General features: G+C 39.4%; 1 protein-coding gene across 2 annotated transcripts in view; it reads right to left on the reverse strand.

Moving 5' to 3' along the window:
• PRKN (parkin RBR E3 ubiquitin protein ligase) overlaps positions 1 to 20,535 on the reverse strand; it is a 675,810-nt gene that overhangs the window by 6,634 nt on the left and 648,641 nt on the right. For both annotated transcript variants that reach the window (XM_064414870.1, XM_064414871.1), the window contains one exon: positions 9,488 to 9,574. In XM_064414870.1, the coding sequence (XP_064270940.1) occupies positions 9,488 to 9,574 (87 nt within the window). The remainder of the gene's footprint in view (positions 1 to 9,487; positions 9,575 to 20,535) is intronic.

The following is a 20,535-nucleotide window of genomic DNA, read 5'->3' on the forward strand; positions in this document are numbered from 1 at the left end:
CCAGATCCACAAGCCTTCAGTGTTCATGTGCTTTATTTAGTGCTCCACACCCAGTGATGGCAAGCACACATATATTTATCTGCATTTTTTCTTCAAACAATAAAGAAAAGGTGTATGGCAATTCTTCATCACATCTATTTAAATAACGTCCATTTAAATAATGTCCTTACATCCTAAACTATCAAACCTAAACCCTGGGATCTCTCCCTTTGCTTGTTCTGCCTGGTTTTGGACAGAAAGTTCAGAGATGCTCCAGGTGTGCATCACATGTCAATTTGCTGAGGACAGGAGACTTGGATCACTTCTGATGCTCACTCAACACAATATGCTCTAGTTCCCCAGTTATTATGGAACATTTGTCCCAGCACTATGGAAAAGCTACTAGATTTCATCCATGCCACTTTATGAATTAATTTTTTTGATTCTCAACTGTGCTGCATATTATGACCAGGAATGAATACCCATAAATAACAGCAAGCTACACAAAGAGCTGTTGTAAGCACTATTCAGTATCCCCCCTGCAGTATTCTCTTAAGGAGACAGGAGCAAAAGGCTGTCTTATTATCTCTGCGTTACCCTGAAGGACATGGATTCTGCTTCTATGCTGAGTATTTTGGAAAAATTAACAGGGATAAAGAGACCAGAGAGACTGTTAAGGACCATACAACAATACAAAAAATGTGTATATGGAATGCTTTCTATGCAGTTAATCAATATAATGCAGTACTAGAAAGTGATCTACAGGGACAGAAAGTATCTTGAAACAGAAATAAAGTGTCCATCTTAGAGCAGCCTCTCATTGAGGTGATAGAGTGCACATCGACCTGTCAGTAGAACTACACTGAAGCAGATAAAGAATGTGTTCACAGACAGCAACTAAGCAGTAACATCTAGATTAAAAACATTCATGGCAAAGCTTCTTGTTCAAAACACTGGAAGGCTTAGATACATAATGTTAAATTTTGACACTGAATTATATACTGCCTTATGTTAGCACACTTCTTTAATGATCATGCTTATTTTGCCTGGTATAGACATCTCAAAATTGAAGATCCTTAATTCAGAATACAATGTGCAACAGTTAACCTTCTTTGTGCTTTGCTTTAAGTGTGTGCAATTTCTGTATTCCTGCTTGTTTGCCCTTGGTGCTTCATCTCTCCCTGATAAACAAAAAAGCTGGTCATGTATAACTTTAAAAAAATGTATCCTAGTGAAGCTTTCTTTAAATCCAAAATACATTTGCTTTAGATCAGAAATGCTTGGTTTTAAGAGAATTTTACTTGCAAAAACAAGTTTTTTGTTTAGGGTAATAGAAATATGTAAAATTATTTCACTTTATGTGAAATACAGAATTTTAAAAAGACTTGGATGTCTCAAAACAGGAAGTATTACTCATTTTCCAACAAGAATGTGAGAAAAGCTATGCATACTTGAAAGCATTTGGAAGGAAGACAAAGAATTGTGCACAAGCAATGTTCATCCCACCATAATATTTAGGTTAACACAGCCCACTAGAGCTAGAGCTCTAAGCAAAAGCAGCCTCAGCTGTTGAAGCCTGATCTACAATGGATGGTGACAGTCCAACTTAAATTTATTTTGTCTTCTTGGCTTCAACAGGGCTGTTTTATGAACATGATCACATGAATTAACATACTGCCATGTTTATTGGTGCTTTTTACTGCAGGGGGTAAGAATAGCAGGTGTCTAGGACACTAGATAGGCTAGAGGGCTTTGGAAGAAAATTGATTATTTGAGCCATTTAAGAGTCAAAATCTCACAAAGAGAGGTGTGCATAGCTATGGGACTATTGTTCTATTTTAGAGACAGATTTAGGCTAATTCAAAATGATAAAATGTGGCTATAGATAAGGAACAGAAAATATATTAATTCAATGAGATTATGTTTCACACACAGGAAAAATAGAGGTGCCAGTACTACAATGATCTGGCTAAATCCACATGAAGCTGCTTTGTGTGAGCCAATTTGTCTAGTGTGCCTAGGGAATTCTGACATAAAATGAAAGAGCTGCTTTGTGATGACAGCAACTAGTTAATATCAAATTGATATACACAGGGTATTATAGTGGATACAAGATGAAAGAATGCTCTGGTTTGGTGACACTGCACATCAAGGTTCTCACTCTGTGTGTTGCAGCCATTCATATAATGAATTAAATTCAGATAGATGGTAAATATTGAATTTGCACTGCTCTAAAGCAGAAAATCTAATCTAATACAGGTCGTTCTTACATAACTGTTTTTCATGAGTAGAATAAAGAACGTGCCTTCTCTCATAAGTGGCAACACTGCTGAAAATGACTGTCAGCTTAACCTCATAAACAAAAGCAGTCTGTCACATCTTTTTTGCTTTCTTGCAAATATAGGAAAGCTAAAATTGTCTATATATAGTTATTATCTATTTCTCATTAGACAGGAAGTTAAGACCTATTCTCAGATTTCCTCTTGTGCATCTTTATTTATAATGCAGAGATTAATTTTACAGGACATTTCCCTGTTATAGTTATTTTTCTTGCTCCTTTAATTAGGCACCTATGGGTTGAAATGTCCTGAGCTTGATATTGTGAGTATACCAAATACTAAAACCCTAAGCCTCAGTTTCTTTTTCAGTTAAGATATTTTAGAAATCGAGCTAGGTGTGCCATTCCTTGTACAGTCAGGTTTTATTTAGCTATTAAAATTTACCTGATGGGAAAAAAAAACCCTAAAACCAATGGCCTAATAATAGATGTTCCACATTTCATACTGTGACTCAGGACTCATTGAAAGATACTGTGTATGATGAACCTTTTCAGTACCTTTCACTAAAATGCAGGGAAATAATTAATGGTTTTTGAGGTTAGCATTTACTATTTATCATTGTCATTATTTGCTTAGAGACCAGGCTTCACAACCCTACATGCTTGCTGGCAATCTACAGCATGGGAGGTTAGCATCTGTCGTTGTTCCACGATGGAGAAGGAAGCCTGGCAGGCAATACCTGTGCATTTCATACCCTCTGCTGTCAACTCTGGGACCTGCACACGGGAGGCAAAGGGAGGAAAAGATGGGCTGGAGGCTCCCATGTGGCCCGAGTGAGCTGGGAGCTTTTCCAGGAGCTACATTCCAACAGCCTTCAGCAGGATGCCAGGTGCTGTAACAAGCTTTCCTGGATGTGTGCTCACACACGAATGTGCCTTTATGTTGCACCTGTGCAGCAAAAAACACATCTGGGAAGTGATCCAATGGGTCTGCTTTGAGCCAATTGTTCGCCTGAGACATCCTGCCCCAGTCAGTTTGGAGCCAACTCTGGTTAGAGTGCAGCCAGGGCCCTGGAAGTGTGTGCTGATGAAGAGGGTCAGGTTTGCCCTCACTCAGATGAGTGCTGACTGCTCTGATTTTGGTTGGGTCTGATGGGTTCCTGGGCTGGACAGGAGTGCTGGACACATTTTATACTGCCAGTTGCAGAACAACAGAGCTATTACCTGGATCCTACATTAGCTACCTGAGGACTGTGAGGGCTGAGTTCCAACCGAGGAACAACTGAGGTTTGATTTGAAGGTGGTGGTCTGGGAAGGGCTTTGGGATTTGGGTGACAAAGCCTCCAGCTTAGGGCTACAGCCGGGACAGGCCGTGTCCCACAGGTTAAGAGCAGAGTTGAAGTTGAGTTTTACAGCACTAGCTATAAATTTACACTGGCAAAGTCTGCAGATGAAGTTTTAGAACATGTATCTTTATGCCTCAGTGAAAATGGTGTTGCTGTGTATTGTAAGAGACCACAGCCTTTGTGCTGAGCCAGCACCATGAGCCTCAGGACCCATCAGGCTTTATCTGAACTTGGCATGCCTAGAGATTTGGTTTAGCCTGTGACAGCAGTTATTGAATCACCTGACTATCACAGGTGACTATTCCCCTGTTCTGCTTTTGTACAATTTTTCTATTATTGCATGGTTCAAGAGTTCCATGCATTTTTGTAACTAATAGGCAGGAATGACCATTATAGGTACTGCTGGTCAGCACAAACTGTCTCTGACCCTACAATAAAATGCTGCACAGAGGAGTAATGACATGGGATGATAGAAGAAGCCTTGAAAGAAGAGATTCAGGATGATATGGGAGGCCTCACCATTATAAACCACAAGTGGTCAGTTACCCAAATACAGCCTTGAAGGATGGGTAAAAACAGTCTTGAGGAAAACAGAGAGAACAAAGGCAAAACTGACTTGGGCAAAACACACCTACACTGGCTTGTGCATCAGAGAATGAGTCTGTTAACAAACAAATATGACTGACAACAAGCAGATTATAGAATAAGAAGGAAAAAACAATTCTACAGTATCAACATCATGACCCTTCTAGTAAAGCATTCACTATACCAGCCCATTCTACACTACAGCTATTGAGCCTAGAACCCAGAGAAGCAATGGAAGGTTAAAAATAACACCGGGGAAGTGGATGTTACCAGAAAGTTTGCATATCCTTTATTTTAACTGTAATTTGAACTGCAAGTCATAGTGTTATTGTAAATGGACTAAAAATACTTCATTGATAAGCTACGACTTTGATAAAATCAGCAATACATTTTTTTACTTTGCATATACAGTGAACATGGTCTGAAATGAGCACCTTTAGCAGGTAATGAGATTTTCAATTTAACAAAATGGCAGAAATTTACACCACTTAGTCTGTAACCTGTGTGCAAGAAATGGGTGAGATGGGTGAGAATTTTTATCTGCACCAGAAGCTAAAGATGAATATTTAGATAAGGATTTTACTGGATTGCATGGATTGCAGGGCCAGACTTGCTAGAACAGACTCCTTCTCTGACTAGCTGGAATTAAAGATTGGATTAAAACTAGATAAGTTCAGACAGGATTTTTAAGGAGTTTGGTAGGACAAGATAATCAGCTGCTTCTTGGAGAAAGTTTGTCCACAGAACCAACTCTAAAACATACTTTTTAATAACACATTTCATTCAGGTTGTGTTACCATTTCCCCCCAAACACTTATGACTCAGTGGCCCATATTCTACTCACTTATTTACGTAGGCACCACTTTTTCATCAGTGTCATTGCTATTACAGTTTACCTTGCCAGCATCTCATCAACATGCCCAGCACCAAAACCATCCTGGGAGCTACTCTGAAAAAGTTCAAATCTAATATGTGGCCACATTTTATTGTCCAGTTGCTAGTGAGCAAGAAGGTGCATTGCTTATCCTTTTAAAAAGAAAACCATCTAGAAAGGTTTTGTGCTAGGAAAGCTAGGCTAATTTTAAGGTGGGGACTTACAGAGGAAGCTGGTTTATGGCTAGATTGCCCACCAGGAGACTGTCTATGTGTGAGGTTAAAGAGGCCAGGAAGCTTGGTTTTGTGGTGTACATTGGAGGGACTATGTGGTTATTTCTAAACCTAAATCTGGCTGGAGTCACCTTTACCATGTCATTGATTCCATCATGCACATTGTGCCTTTTAATACATCAAATATGATTGCTTCTGTCATGCCGAAGTTCAAACGGCTCCAGGAGGCTGCAATAGTTTTAAAACAAAGCTTCTCAACTGATGTTGCCCCAGATAAATTTTATTTTCCCTGAAATAATGTAATTTACACACTAAGATGGGAAATAATCAGTCCTGCACCAGTAAGTAAATGTTTAAGATAGGCTTCCAATGGCCTATCTGGGCTAAAAGTTGACATTTCAGCAGAAAGAGAACGTTTTATCCTTCCCAATGGGCCATGCAATACCTGTGCACAGATCTGAAAGGTCATGATACGCCAGTAGTTAAAGCTGGGCTGCTCTCTGCTCGCTTGCTGCCAGGTTTGCCTTTTACCCCAAGCAGTAAGTAATGCCATTTAGCTTCCCTAAAGCTTCCAACTCCTTTATTTGGAATAGGCTTTCAGAGATCCACATGTGGCACCTGCTTTAGCCCTCCTATGTCCTGCAGTCATGGTTGCTCTCGTCCTTCCTCCTGCCAACTTACATCATTCCCCCTTCCATCCTTCTCTGCCCTCCTTCACAGTCCCACCAGCTACCTCAGGCTTCTCCTCCCTCCTTTTGACATCTGCCCAAGCACAGGCCCATTTCACCACCACCATTTATGTTCCCTGGACCCTCATAGCTGTGCCATGTCATTTCACATTGTCTTTCTTCTTTCTGGAGCTTCTGCTCCATCTGACAGGTTACAGTCCCTCCAGTCAGCTCTTGGCTTTCCTGGACACTCAAATTCCTCTATATTAGGCTCCATCTCTGCTTCTGAGGGGTCTCTTTCTCCAAGTCTTCCCAAAGTGGTGTCAGGCTCTGAGGGTACCATCAGACCTTGCTGTCCCAGTCCCCTGCTAATCCCTGTATCCTGTTCATGGCTCAGGAACCCATGTCACTGCCTGGTGACACTGCAGCAGGGCCTGTCTCCAGCTCCCCACATCCCTGCCAACCTGCCATAGGCCACTTGTGGACCCATCTTCCACTATTTTGGCTCATCCCTGTCCTCAGGCCCTGCCGTGACACATGGAAAGTCCCCAGGAATGAGATGGCCCTGGCAGTGCCCTGACACACCTTAGGAGAGCTGCATGGAGTGCCACCACAACTCTTCCTGCTCTCTCTGCTGCCATCCACTACTGGTCACCCAATTCCTCTGCCACAACTCTCCTTGTTTTTTCTTCCACCTCTGTCACACTCCTCATGCTCCACCATGTTCACCTCTGTCACGCTGACTTTGGCCTTAACCTGTCCACAGTGCTTCATATTGTTGCACATCAGAGACCTGCAGGCATTTGTAGAAATGTGAAAGCAAGAGAAGGTCCTTTCACTACTACAGCTGCTACAGGCTAAAGCAAACCCTGCGTTCTTCTCATTGGAACTATTTCCCTGAAACTGATGGTGTATCCTGCACCTCTTCTGGAGAGGAACAGTTTAGTAGCAGTGTGGTTTTTTGATCCTTCAATTCAACTGGCAGAGGTTGTGGCAATAAGATGTCTTGATAAAATAAATTATATGGAAAGGATCCAGACAGGAGCCAAATTGCATGACTTGGAGACAACCGTGAAAATGTATTATTCCTACCTTGAAACAGACCATGGACAAAAATAAAACAAACCTTCTCACTGCCTCACCAAGCACTACAATCACAATAAGTTAGGTCTGACACAAAGACCTATGCACCTGGCAGGTGATGCCAAGTGGAACAGACAGCCTGAAAGCACAGGTGGATAAATGTTTGCACTGATTTCAGGCAGAGAGATGGAACCTGTCCCACGGAGCCCGCTGCTCTCCATACCTGCCCCCCGAACGGTCTGTGTGTGCCCGGTACGGGAACCCTGCGGCTCTGCAGGGATGCGGGGGTGAAACAGCATCTCTGCAGCCCCTGCGCTCTCCCGGCTGAGGAAAATCGGGGAAAACATTCCTTCAGTGGCACAGCACCGCCCCGTGGAGACGTTTAATTAGTGCAGCTCTCAGATTCTTAGGGGAAGAGGAGGCGGACCTAATTAACTTCAGCTTAGACTGGAGTCTCAATAAATCCTGCGTAGTCTGTGGTCTTGTCTGCGCAGGGGACATGATTTGTATAGGTGCAAGAGTTGTTCTGGCACCATCATTTAGCTATTCTGGAACAGTTCCTTGAGAGTACGGGAAATTTTTCAGAACAGCAAGAACATTCACATGACACTAGAATTGCGACAGTAGTCAACATTGCTAAGGTCTAATTGGGTGCAATTAATGTGCTGTGAGATTGAATCTGATGGGTGAAGTGCTCCCACTGTTATAAGGAAAAGCAACAGCAATATTCAAATATTTAAAATAAATTACTTCTTCCTATGGTATTCTGATTCTTCCTGGTACACCTTTGTCTCTACCTTAGAAGATAAAAATGGCATGAACTCTAGCTTTCATAGAGCCAACATTGCTGAATTCACTTTTTACATGCCATGGCAACTTTCAGTACTCCAGGCGAAACTCTAAGCATAAGTAACTTAATGAATATAGAGCTCTTTGTTCATGTTGAGATGTACTCAAGTTATAGCTCAGTTTAATTCAGGTAAGACATTGAGCCTTGGTCTTCTGCTTTACTAGGCTGTTGAACACTTTAAGCATCTCTCAGTGTCTCTTGTTGAAGTTGCTTTGTTTTTTATATAAATGTGAATGGGAACCAGAAGACTGCTCTAAGGCTATTGCAAATAAAATTAAATTGTTCTTCATAGAGGGCAGCTAAGCTGCAAATCTCCTTATTATATATACATATGGCTTCAAAAACGGGTTGCCCAAATTAATGGAAAAAAAATCGCTGATAGCTACTAAACATAAAATTCCACATGTACATCAGAAATTACTAGAGGCTGGGAAAGTAGATGGATTTTGGGTTTGATACAATACACATGTTCCAGGTCCACAGAGGTAGATGCCCTGACTGACTAGGAGGTTACAGGCTGTTTCGTTCTGCCTCAACTAGTGTTAATTCTTTTTCTAAATTAGAAGAGCTTCACTAAGAAAGGTTAAAGAGAAGACTCTCTAGACAGGTCATGACCTAGTGCAAGGTCTACAAAGTATGGCACATGAACCATCTCCAGGTAGCACATGGCAAAGACTTCCAGTAGAATTTCAGTTCCCTGTCAGTCTGTGTTCAGTGAGCCCCAAAAGCCAGCCTCAGACAGAGCCTGCCTACAGGCATTTCTAGGAGCTTGGCTTACCTCCCTGAGAGCTGGCTGGATGCAAGCCCTCATCAGCACCTGCTCACAAACCTTTATCTGCCACAGTGGACTGCGTGGAGGTTCAGGATTTGTATTTCTTCTTAGCATCTAATCTGCTAGATATCTGAATACCAGTGCAGCCTGGGCATCAAGCTCTGAGATATTTAGGGGGTATGTTTCCTGTTCTTTCTCTCTTTTTTTTAAGTTGGAAAGACTGTGGTATACATGATTTATTTACTTCAAGGAAAACTTGAATCTCAAACAAAGAGAAATGCCAGGAGAGAAAAACTATTTCCTCTCCAGGTCTACAGCTACAATAGCTACAAAATTATAGAGCAACCCAGAATAATTAACATCTAACAGCTTGCAGCCTAGACAATCTATTTTTTATTTCTGTAAGCTAAAACATAAATTACCAATAGTATTTTCTGCATAGGCTGCATAAAAGCCCTGTTATTTGGCCCAAACCCGCATGATTTCCTGACTGGTGCACTGAAATAAGCTGAAAGGCAGGAAGACTATACAAAGCCTTTCAAAAGTGTTCACAGTGAATATAGACAACCCTAGAAGCCCACTGGGAAGGCTTTTTCTTTATCAACTGATGGAAGAGCCCTGTGTGTTCCTGACAGAACTCAGCTACTCTATCAATCAAAGAGACTGAAATCCACCGCAAAGCCAATTCAGTAACTCTGATGGCGGGAGTAATTCAGCATGAACATAATTGCTTTTACTTGGGATTATAATTAGGACCTGTTTGACAAATTTCACTCTGGATGGACCAGGGATAACAATTGGGAGTTGTGAGATCCATACCTTCTGGGCCATGGCTCCTGGTGGGCTGAGGAGAGAGTTGCATTCCCCTTCATGGAATTCTTCTTTACATTCACGGCAGAACACGGTCTGGGAAACAAACCAAAGTATGCCAGTCATAAAAACACATTAGGGACATAGACAGCAGGTTACAGTCATGAAGAGTCATGCAATAGATGATGCCTTGCCCTTCTCTTCCCATTAAATTCCCATAATCCTCCTAATTGTGCATCTTATTATACACTCTGATCATTAACACAACAATTTTGCTGTTATTATTACACATTTCATCAGTGAAGTAACGTAAATGCCATTATTAAAAAATGAGATTTTGCAACATGGTTCATTTAGGGACATAAAATCATACTAGATAAGTATGGGTGTGCCTTTCCTGCTGTGAAATCTATTTATAGAAGAAGGGTGATAGCTGAAAAAAGCTGTTCTACTGTATAGTATTTGCTAATGGAAATAGTCTATTCATAGTTCTGAATCAAATGCCTTCTCTGTAGAAAACTACTGCTGGCTTTGCTAGGGGATGACCACTTTATAAAAGGCCATATGAAATACCATTTTCTAGGAAATTATATCCTTGCCATAGACCTTTATAGGATGGTTTAAAAAATCACAGAAAGAACACAATGATAGGATACTTAATGCAGGGTTTAGGGATCTACCTCTAGACCTTTACTGCATTTTTAGCAGTTGTTCTGGTTTTATACTCCTTAAATAACATTTTTCTTTACATAAGGCTTTGTTGAAAGTAATGTCTTTTGCAGATAAGTGAAAGAATTCTCCCTAGCTCAGTCTGACTGCCTCTGCCACCTAAAGTGGTTCATATGTATAAGGTTTGATGCCTTTTGTAAACTCTGAAATGAAGATATCTGACTTGACATGTGTCAAATCTTTGACCCATCAATGCTGCATTAAATTCTGTGTCCTTGCAGGTAAGGGGAAAAGTCAATAATGTAGAATGGGTCTCGCTTATGCTGTTTTAAAGCTATGCTGTCTTGATGCAACTCCAGACTCTGAAAGATCTCTCAGCAGTAAGCCATTCTGACTGGCATTACAAGCAAGACTTATAAACAGCCTTGATTTTTAGATACAGAGCTGCATTCACATATAATGAAAAAAGGATATCAAGAGGACATGACACTATGTTTGTCTGCCAGTAATTCCAGCTTTTGTATTTTCATTTTGAAATCTTTCAAGCTGTATTTTCACTTTTCCAAGAGGCACTGAAAATCATATTTTATTGTCATGCTATGAAAAGAAGCATAGTGCAAGTCTGAAAGGATTGATCCTGTTATTTAGAAATGTAGGGAAATGTGGAGCAGTGGAATGGAGTGAGTGTTCTAATTTTCAGAGATATCAAACCTAATCACTTGTTTGCTTTCGTGTCACTTCTCTCTCTATTTTGTCAATGACCTAAAATGTTTTGTTTTACTTCAACCAACACTGACTTGTTAATTCAGTCATGGTTGTTAGCAAACAGCTTCACAACAGAGGCACTTTTTTGTGGGATCTGTTGTATGGGAGGCTGCATGGTTGTAATAGAGCATCATGTAAACACAACAATGATTTGAAGGGCATTAGTGGTCAAAAGTTTCAGGTGTGTTAAGCTCTGCTCAAACACAGTTTCCATCTGGATACTTAAGGTCTTAAAGAGTTGTTATCCCTTACATTTAAGGTTATGCCTGGGTTTAATTGAATTTCCTACTGTGCATCCTACTCTCTTTTTCCTTTGTGACTTTATTTCCTTATGAGCACATCTGACTTGCTTTATCACTGCCTTATCACACAATGCCTACCTTGCTTCTCTTACTCCAATCTCTCTTTTCCCATGCAAGCACAATTTTAAACCTTTCATAAACATTGTAAAGGGAGACATAATGAAGAAAGAGAAGAAAAATAACCAGGGCATATATTTTGCAGAGACATTCTGGCTGCCTAGTTTATATGGCATTGGTGTTTATTACAATAATAAAATTCATAAGCTCCTGCAGTACTATTTAAGACGTGAAATGCATTTTCTCATTATAGAGGCCATATTTTATCCTTGCCTTTGAAATAAATGATCTTCAGTACCAGTGTTACCAATGTTTTCCCCACAGGCCTATTGGAAACATTCATGAGTGTGTAACTGGGCCTTTCACTAACAATTGTATATCCTGCAAGTAAATCTGTGAGTGGGCCTGCCACATCCTTGTAATGAAACAAAGCCTGATTTTTTTGTGAGACAGGATACTCTTTTCACATCCTATTAGATAATGGATGAGATGTAGAATCAGTTCTGTGGCAAAGAAACACCCCAGAGGCTGATCAGTTTGTCAGAATAAATAGGCATCTCCCAACAGAAATGCATTAAGCACTCCCTTTTTATGGCAAAGCATGCATCATAAAGAAAAGGCATGTCACTTACAACAAAGAGCAGTTTGTGATAGTTTTTTCCATTTTTTACTTTCTGACATGAAAAAATATGATAAATTTTCAGTAACAAAATACAGTTGCAGTAAGGAACTGCAAAAATGCTGTCAGTTAATTTGTGTTTTATGGCTTCATTAATATTAATACAGTTACTTTGCCCTTGGAAAGGAAAGGATTTGATGTTCAGTCAGGATTTAATACTTTTGCATAAATTTAATATTAGTAAGTGTTTAAAATTACTATAAATACTGTAATTACTAATAATAGTTACACTTTCTTTTCCTTCTTGTGCCAAAAAAAGACAGGCAGATTGCTGTGATAATATAAACAGCAGATAAACTTTCTATGTCTTTACGCATTTGGCACTTGCTGTTGTTACCCTTGAAAGATTCTTTGGTTGGAAAACAACCAACACAAAGAATAAATCCCAAAGGTTCAAACCTACCCTTGCATTAAAAAGAGGATTAGCAGGGAAATCCCCAAAGCACTTAAGGGATTTAGGCACTGGAAATTAATATAACCTGTGTGTGGGCTATTACAGGCTTTTGAATATCTGTAAAAATGTATGAGATAGACCTAAGCAGAAATCCTAAATCCAGTGACCTCAGAATAGGGGGTATTAAAAACCTCAACAGGGATTCAGATCCTGTTTTTAAAATCCTCCTATCATGATGATTATTCAAACAAAAGGTAAAATCAGAACAAACTCCAGTCACTTCTATGGAATTCAAACACCACAGATGATGCCTGCAGTGATGCTGAACAAAAACTAAGGTGATAAAATGAAGCTTCAGTCTCAGTTGCTCCTGAATGGCCCATTTATAGTGTTTTAAGTTTGGAAATGGGAGCAGAATATAGCTCTTTTTTTTTTCTTTTTTGGATGAAAGAAAATGAGTTTGTCACTTGCATGCTATGCTGCTTGGTTTTTTAGAAGTAAGATTTTACCATTTCTTTTTTCACAACATTTCAAAGATTTGCTTTCCTTTGGATTAAGCACCACAGTTCTCACTCTCTCCCTTGCCTACTGCAAATGTCTTTTCTTTGCTCTCTGATAATATCTCCCTATAGTGCTTATAAATAATACTGTTAAAAATCATCTTTCTTCCAGCTTCAATAAAATACTCTCATTCCCTGCACAAAGCTTCAAGTTTGACCTCCCATCTTTTATTTTAAAGTTACTCCTCAACTCCGATATTCCTTTTCTTTTTCACCCTTACCTCCCTCCATGTAACTACACAGAAGAGTGCAGGGAAGTTTGCAGTGAGGCAGTCGTAGCTGAGGTTTAATCTGCAGCACTGTAGGTGACTTCTAGGGACTTCTGTGCAAGTAAAAACTCAAGCACATACCCAGATTTCTTACCAGCCTTCTGCAATCCATTTTGAAATCTGAACTGTCACTTCTTCCCTGCTATAGTTATCACTCTTGGCTGTGTACTGAAGGCAGACCATGTTTTGGCAAAGGTGTTTCTTACAAAGCAAACATTCACATCCAGATTAAAGACATCAGGTGAAGAAAGATGCATTCATACCTCCAGTACAGTGTTTCACTGGGTCTTCAAAATCACATTTAAAATTTGTATCTAATGTCTATTTTGGCTATTCCTAATTTCAGCTTCCAGCCACTCTTCCTGGTTTGTATGTCTCTGATAAAATAGACTTTCAGTATCCCATACTTTCATCCTGTGAAGGTGCCTAGGTACTGTAATTAAGATACTTCTGAAGCTTGTTTAACCTAAACAGAGAAACTCCTGAGCTTCTCACTGGTTAAACCATTCATCCCCCTCTCTCCCCCAGCCCCAAATCATACTCATTGCACTTTTCTGAGGATTGTCTTGTTTTTGTCACTAGTTATATTTGACTAATCTGTATCATTGCTGTGCTGCATCAGCAAAGTTTTTTTATATACTTCTGAATCACTGCTGGGTATTGAATCATGACAAGTTTGATGACAGTCCCTGTCAAATGCTGCTACCAATACCCTGCTTTGCATAGATTCTTCACAGAAAACACTGCTTTCTGTGCTCTGCCAGCTCCTAAATCCTCATGACCCAAGCACGATGAGGCATCCATACTGCATCACCTGGCAGGGGTGAGACAATGCTGCTGCTCAGACCCCAACCACATCAGTTGGAACCCAGCCCACAGAAAGCTCTTATTGATATAATATGGTGATGAATTCCTTATCAGAATATTCTCTAGTCTGAAGTCTTACAAAAAGACTTGAAAAAATGGTTTTTGTTCAATTACTTTTTCTTATCAAGCTTATAATTTCATCATGGAATGAAATCAGTTTCTTCTGTTACAACCTGCTGTCACTGAGAATATATTGACTTGTAAAATCTTTAAAAAATCACTTCTTCTATCTTTTCTCTTTTCATCATCCCACATTCAATGGTGGTTTTCTGGACCCTCCACTACTGATAAGAACTGTGAAAATTAAAATCTACTGAATGCAGGCAGGATCAACATCTTCATCAGTACTGGGGTAAAACTAGTATGCAAGCAATGCAAAGATTGTTAAAACCATAACTATATGAACAAAGAAAACCAACACAGATCTCCTTTCATTTTTCCTCCTTTTCATTTAAAATACAGTGCTTACAATTTTTACCTTCTTTCTCAGGAAAAAAAATACATCAAGAAATCAACTTTCAACGCATCTTTCTTCTAAAATCAAGCTTGAAACCAAACCAAAAGAGTGCTACATTATAATTCATGCTAAGGCTGAAATAAACCACAGCTGACAAGTGTTAATTCTATTATTTATTGAGCTGCCAGAAAATGCACTTTAAGTGCTCTTGTAATGTGAGAAGGCTATAGTATAGTCTAAAGAGAATCCCAGAGAAGCCATGCATAATCTAAGACACATATGGAACTAAATAGACATTTTTATGTCTTCAAAACAAATTTGGTTATGTACTACACATCAAAGCAAAATAAGCATTCTAAAATACTTGCACAGCTTTGATCACCACAGCATCAGAACATCTTGGAATTGTAAGAAAACCTCCTTCATTGCATGCAAGTGAAGCAACAGAGGACTGCTATTACTGTTTTAGTGACTGAAGCCTGATTTGTAAAAAACCTGGGCCACAGGTCCCTAAAATCTGAGGATATTAATTCAGTTGATATGTGTATCTAAATGCCACTGAGGATCCACACTAAAGGTACTTGTCCAAGATCATATAGCAGCATGTAAAGAAGAAGCTTTCCAGTTTTTAGACATTGGACTTCCCCAAAAGCCATCTCAGATCATTCCTCTAAAGGTTCTGGTTTCATAAGGTCAAAACTTTGCCTAACAGAGGTAATCAGTGAAGTATTTCCATGCTTTCCTCCCCTCTCTTTTGTAAATGAAAATATAATGGAGGAGTGTAACTATGTAGTCACCAATCACACAGAATATCCTGAGTTCCAACCATCAAATAATTATATGGTATAGAAAAAATGTATAGCTGTTTGCTCTTTATCAGATTAACAGGATTTTTTTTAACCAGACTTTTTATACGTGAAGAGTGTTTTATTAAATAGTAGTACGTGCTACACTGGGTAGGTAAAAAATTAATTATCTTCACTGGACAACATCAACATCTGGTTAAAAAACTTCCTTGAAAATGTAAAATATTATAGGGCACCAAGTTTCAATCCTAAATGAGCTTTTGTAGTCAAACTATAGGCTGCTGACTAGAGCAAACACTTATATTGAAAATATGAACATGCCTCATGGGAAATCAAAGCAATAAGGAATTGACAAATAGAATGACCCAAGTCGTGTCTCTGTACTGTTTCCATTTAGAAAAATATGGTTTCCAAATGCACTTTCCAAAGTACAATTGGTGTTATAGTGATTGAGAAGTACATACAGAATTTTTTTTCTTCTAGAAAAGCCTGCAAACCCCAGATTTCACAGAGTATGATTTTACCATGCCACACAACTTTCAAGTAAGACAGCACTTGGATCTTGGTGAGAGTTCAGACCTCCATATACACAGACTGAGTATTGTCACTCTGAAACTATGAACTTTGTTATTTATTTCCACCCAAAGTCAATTAAAAACACCCCTCACCCTCTGTGAAAGTCACAGTCCTTGTCATGCTGCTGCTGTGAGCCAGACATCTCAGGTATTGGATTGACTTTGCCTCTGGCACTTTGTTATATCCAGAACCAAGTGTGAGACCATCATCCACACACCGTCTTTTGATATTTCTTGTCCTTACAGCAGGAAACTTTAAAAGCAGAGTATTTACCATCTGGAGAAGCTATGTTTACTCAGAATTTGTGGCTTGCCAATTGCCAGTTACAGAAAAACCTGCAAATACTACAATGAAGATGAATGCCACAGTACAAAAAGCATTCATTTCTAATGACACCAGTTTTATCAGAAATGAGGCAATTGCAAAGCATAGTAGTACTTGCAGAGCAATTTTGGTCTTTTTCCTTATAATAAAGTACACACATTTACTATGCATATTTCAGCTAAAATCAAACTTTTGTGAGAAGCATGACAATCTGTCAAAACATGGTTTCAAAAATACAGCTGCATTCTCTGAGCAGCTTTTGCAATCTAAGGGCAATTTGCCATCAATACTATAAGAGGCAATTTTCTATAAACATAAAAAGCTTTAAGCATAGGACTGCATCAAGATTTCAATGTTTTTCCTTTTGAATCTGAAAGTAAAAGTCTCTTTTCCGACTCCTGCAAAACAACCCATGGGCTCATTTCCTAAGATCTAGATGATGGCATTTACATCTGAAGTCTCTTCAGTGAGTACTGGCGAGTTTGTGCTTACAGCCAAACATACTGTCCTGGAGCTTGCCTTACATCAGGCAGCATTAACCTAAAAGGTGGGCTGGTTAAACTGGCAGCATAAGCTCAAAAAACCTGTCCCAGACCTCCCCTAGCCTGATTTGCTGATTTATGTAGATTGGCAATCTTATTTCTGCTTCCCAGCCCCCTTCTTTGTTTCTTTGTAGTCTAAGTGCTGCAAGGGATAGGAGAGAAGAAAAAAGCAGGGTCAGATCCAGGTACTTCTCTCAGAGGTGACTTCAGGCCTCTGTGGGAGAAGAGAAAATGCTCTTTCCTGATTTGTCTACCCATACCTACACACAAGGGTATTACACAATCTTGTTCTTAGCATGTTGGCTAGGATGTGAGACTTAGCCCGCCCCAGAAAATAAGAAGGAAAAGCTTATAGGGCAGTGTAAGTAACAAGATTATGTGGTATACTGAAAGTGTGAAAAACTGTTGGTTGTGCTATGATGTGCACCTAAGAGAGTCACATCTTGTTATCACTGAACAAACTACCTAATAGCTGACTACCCAAGCAGACATGAGTTCAAACACTGCACAATTTTCAAAGCAGACCATGGCTTTGGTTGTGCCCCAAGCAGAGGTGCACAGCTTTAACATAAGAACACAGAATAATATTGTGCCCTGAAGCACTAGGAAGGGATGCCCAGTTAGGTGCCAACCAAACTACCTCTGGAAAAGGAAATCAAACATACTTAAACCGAGTAGGCAGCTGCCTACAGCAGCAGGCTGCTAAACCCTGCAAGGCATTCATGTCCCTGTTACTTACCTGTGCCAGAGCTGTGGACAGCAAGCAGAGAGAGCAAGGCTTCTAGCTTGTCATGCTACAGGGACTCTGACATGACCTTAGATGTTAAACATTGCTACTTTGAGGAGCTCTTCCTAGCCCCAGAAACAGCTGCTGCCACGGAGCCTGACTCCTCCTTCAGGACCAGCTGTCACATCCTCCTCTGCTCTTAATTCCTTTGTACCCACTTCTCCTCTCTGCCTTCTCATTTCTGTGCAGCAGTAGCCTAAACTCTTTCTTTCTTCAGGTGGAAAAACTGAGTTTTACTTGCAGGTTGCACTGCTGAGAAGCTTTGGGGTAGCCCTGCTGGAAGTCTCACAGCCACACCAGTAATCTGTAGCTACTGCAGCTGTATTTGGGACCTGGATTACGCTCTCGACGTGGTGCTGTACCATGCTGGGTGGAGGTTTCAGCACTGCCTGGGGATGCAGAACTGCAGAGATCCCTTACTTCCCTCTGCAGTACAGACATGACAAAGGAATTTAATTAAGTATTAGGTTCTTGCTGGCCCCATTGGAGAGAAAAAACAATTGTGTATTGACTTAAATCTGTTCCCATTTAAGTAACTTTAGTAAGTAGTACAGACACCTAATCACATCTATCTAGTGTATAATGTTTAGCAATTTCATGCCTGGATGACTAATAAAATGCAAAGTGGATGCAGGTTAATGTAAGATTTCTACAAATGATTTCCATAATAAATTACAAAGCATTTATGTAAGGAAACATTGAAAAAACCCCAGTATCATTGCCACCTTATAATTTAATGGAATGTCTTACAAAGTAGATGCAAGGGATAAGGAGATTAGTAATTTATGAATAAGAGGAACAATTTTAAAGTTGTTGGAAATGTAAAATGAAAAATGTAAAATGGGGATTGTTAAAAGACTTTTTGTAATCTAGTGCCTATAATTCCCTATTTTATATCATAAAAGAATGCAGCATTCCACTTAAAACTGATAAAAAAGAAAAATAAAAGTAAAATAGGAACAAAACCCTAGTTATGCAATGTATGTAGGCACATATTAAACCACAAACTAATTGCCTCTCTCACTTACGATGGTAGAAATCCTTTGTCACTTAGTGGAACAATATAGTATTTACCCCAGATCAGATAAAGTCAGAGCATGAGTGACATTGTAAAGAAAATAATGCTAGAGTGTATGTTGTCATCACTCAAATGGATACAAAGAAGTAGTGAAATTTTACATGGAAAAAAACATTATTTTTAGGAGCTGGGATGCAAAGAGGGAAAATGACAGTTTTCTTCAGATGCCTTCAGAAAGGGTGAGGCAATGCATTTTATAACAAGTATAACAGAGTGACTACTTTTTTCCTGCAGAACATGCAACACTACAACCGTGATATAAAAACTTGATTTTTTTTTCCAACAAAGTGGCTGAACACTACATTAAAATATCACTTGTTTTGTTGCTGAATGCATATATCAGTTCATAAGGAATGTCATGAGGAATGAATTTTACTGCCTGTGGCTTTAGTTTCTGCTTTAGCATCTTTAGAGTTCTATTAATATGCCCTTAAAAAGTACAACAAACCTATTTCCATATGATAATACTGCTGCTCTGCATGCATGCCTTGGGCATTTGAGCATCTAGCTGCACATTTCTATGTGCAAACAGACCTGGAAATCTGACGGGTTCATTATTGTGGTTCTTGAAATGAACTACTGAACATGCAGGCTGGGAAACTGATGAGAGCTGGGCAATTACCCAGTGCTTAATTCACACCTTATTTCAATTGCAACAGAAATCAGGACACTCCTTCCCTTGAACGTTTTATAAAATATCCCCAGCAGAATGAAGGCATCCCACATACAACCTTCTATTCTGTGCCATTCGGACTGTGTTCTTGTAACAACGTGCAAGATGTACATTTTGTTCATCTCCCGGTTGCTGGAATTCATCTACATTAAAAAAAGCCCACCCAGCAATATTGAAAACTTCCCGAAGATGGCAGCAGTGACACAGGAATCGACACAAGCTGGCTTGCCTAAGCTTTTACAGTTGAAAAAGATTCTTAAAAAATCATAGTCAACAGCTATGATCTAGTCCAGGGTTACTAACAGCTGATACACGCAAAACCAGTCCTGACAAGACAGTCACATAAAGAAGAAATGGTATTCAAATGCACTGAAACACATAAAAAGGAGCAAGGGGTGCTCCTTGTTTCAAGGGCATTGCATCTTCCCTTGAATCTGGTAACAGCTGAAGCCCTGTAAAGAGAACACCCTTCTGAATATGACCATTGAGCAAATAAAATAGCATAAATAATGTATCTGGGATAACTGTGGTGCTGTTTTAAGTGTTTTATTGGGTTCATGCTATCTCCTATTTGTAGCACTTGCTTTTTAGAACTGTAAACACACATCTAGTTTATGTACTAGGGAGAGCATAAAATAACGAACAGATTTGTGTGTCTCTGTGTTCTCAGGAAATGCCTAGCTTCTGCCCAAGGATCCAGTGAGTGTGCCTTCCCTCTTAGTGACCAGACTAAGGGTATTAAGATTTCTCTGAGAGAAATTCTATTTGTTTGTTTGTTTGTTTGTTTTTGAGAGGGGTGGGGAAATAATTACCTCAAGTCTTTATTCTACTTCTAATTTATGTTTGTCTTAGGAATAAGTGAATCTTTTAAAATTAGGTTATAATCTACAATCATCAAATCCAATCCATGTGCTCGCCGAAGACCAGAGCCACTCAGTTCAACAGCTGCTTCTTTCAAATTCTGAACATGAATAGTACTTTACTGGAAATACTAAAAAACCCATAAAAGCAAACCAACCAACCAACAAAAACCCAAAACCAAACAAAAACCAAGAAGAATAACAAAACCTCAACCAACCAACCAAAAAAACCCAAAAAACACCCAAACAAAAAAAAAACCCTTGAAAGGATTCTAATTGGAAGTGTCTCTAAGTCTGAACATCGACACTGAAAAACACTGAGAAACTATGGACAAATTTCAAAGACAGATGAAGACTTGGTTTTAAGCCTCAGTCTAAATCAGCTGTAGACA

This window comes from Passer domesticus, chromosome 3 (assembly GCF_036417665.1).
Source record: "Passer domesticus isolate bPasDom1 chromosome 3, bPasDom1.hap1, whole genome shotgun sequence".
Taxonomy (NCBI): Eukaryota; Metazoa; Chordata; class Aves; order Passeriformes; family Passeridae; genus Passer; species Passer domesticus.